The sequence below is a fragment of the Quercus lobata genome, chromosome 5, assembly GCF_001633185.2.
Source record: "Quercus lobata isolate SW786 chromosome 5, ValleyOak3.0 Primary Assembly, whole genome shotgun sequence".
NCBI lineage: Eukaryota > Viridiplantae > Streptophyta > Magnoliopsida > Fagales > Fagaceae > Quercus > Quercus lobata.
This window is the reverse complement of record NC_044908.1, coordinates 47,294,545-47,295,877: the sequence shown is the minus strand read 5'-3', so window position 1 is coordinate 47,295,877 and position 1,333 is coordinate 47,294,545. Positions and strand designations below refer to the sequence as shown.

Sequence of the window (1,333 nt, the reverse complement as noted above, 5' to 3'; positions counted from 1 at the left end):
GGGGGCCCTAAAAATGATAAATCCAAAGGGCAAAGTACAGAGAGGTGCAATTATTCATGCCATGAATTTCATCTCAAGCAAGTGAGAGAGCAAGAGAGAGAGGAAAAAGAAAAAAAAATCCAAACCCCACCCAAAACCAAAAAATAAAGTAGTAGTATAATATAAACATCATTTGCTACCACATTTTTAGGTGACTGATTCCCACTCTCTCATTGTAAAAGAAAAGACCCTCTCCTTTCTCTCTCTCTTTTCATTTCTCTTTTCTTTCACTTTCTCTCTATATTTTATCTTTCTTCTCTCTCTCTATGAGACACCTATAGAGATTAGAGAGGGGAGGGAGAGCTAGAAGAGAGAGCCATGAAAAACACCATAAGATGCTGCATCTCTTGCATTCTACCATGTGGAGCTTTGGACGTAATTCGCATAGTACACTCCAATGGTCGTGTGGAAGAGATCAGTGGCACAATCCGAGCTAGTGAGGTCATGAAAGCTCACCCTAAACATGTTCTAAAGAAACCCTCTTCTTCTTCTAACGAGGGTTGTGTCCCAAAGATTGTGATAGTCCCTCCTGATGCAGAGCTTCAACGTGGAAAGATATACTTCCTCATGCCCGTACCGGAAAAAACTCGATCAAAATCATCATCAACATCATCAACCAAAAAGAAAAGAAGGTCATCAACGACCACAGAGGCCGAGAATAATAACAATGCCAACAACGCTGTTTCAATGACAAACCTATTGATATCTGATCAGTACTTGAGTGAAATTCTCTCAGAGAAGCTTTCCACACAAAGGGATCGTAGAAGAGGCCGCGTTGGTGTGTGGAGGCCTAACTTAGAGAGCATCTGTGAGTCACCAAGTGATGTTTAACGCTGAGCCGGTCGGTTTTTATTTTTCTTGTCATTCATTTTATGGTTCAAAATTTGCTATTTTTTTTTTTTTCACTCTTTTTTTTATGTTGTACATATAGGCATAGGGTAAAAAAAAAATAATGCAATAGTTTTGTCATGGTTTGGAAATTGTGATGAAGATATGAACAGTTTTGGTAGGATCTGTCATAATTAGGTTACGGTTACACGAATTTGGATTTGTTTTGAGCTTCATATGAATGTTGATTAAACGAGGGATAAATTCAACGCTGAAAGTTTTGTGATGTTGCTGAGGAAGAGATTGAGAGTGAGAGAGAGAAAGAAGGGGTACAAAGCCTTGTGGGTTTGTCTTGCTTTCTAGTTGAAAGTGTCATCTAGGACAAAAAAAAATGTTATTGAGAGGGATCCCACTTCTACTGTTCAGTATTTCATTATATGAATAAAAATTGGACGTGATTGTGTTA

The 1,333-nt window shown here is 38.4% G+C and overlaps 1 protein-coding gene across 1 annotated transcript; it reads left to right on the top strand.

Moving 5' to 3' along the window:
- Window positions 1-1,333, top strand: LOC115992124. The gene has a single exon (XM_031116193.1). The coding sequence runs from the start codon at window positions 358-360 to the stop codon at window positions 868-870; it is 513 nt and encodes a 170-aa protein (XP_030972053.1). The 5' UTR covers window positions 1-357; the 3' UTR covers window positions 871-1,333.

Bases quoted from the DNA above. Each gene is read 5' to 3' on its own strand.
- LOC115992124 (XM_031116193.1), top strand. From the start codon at position 358: ATGAAAAACACCATAAGATGCTGCATCTCTTGCATTCTACCATGTGGA.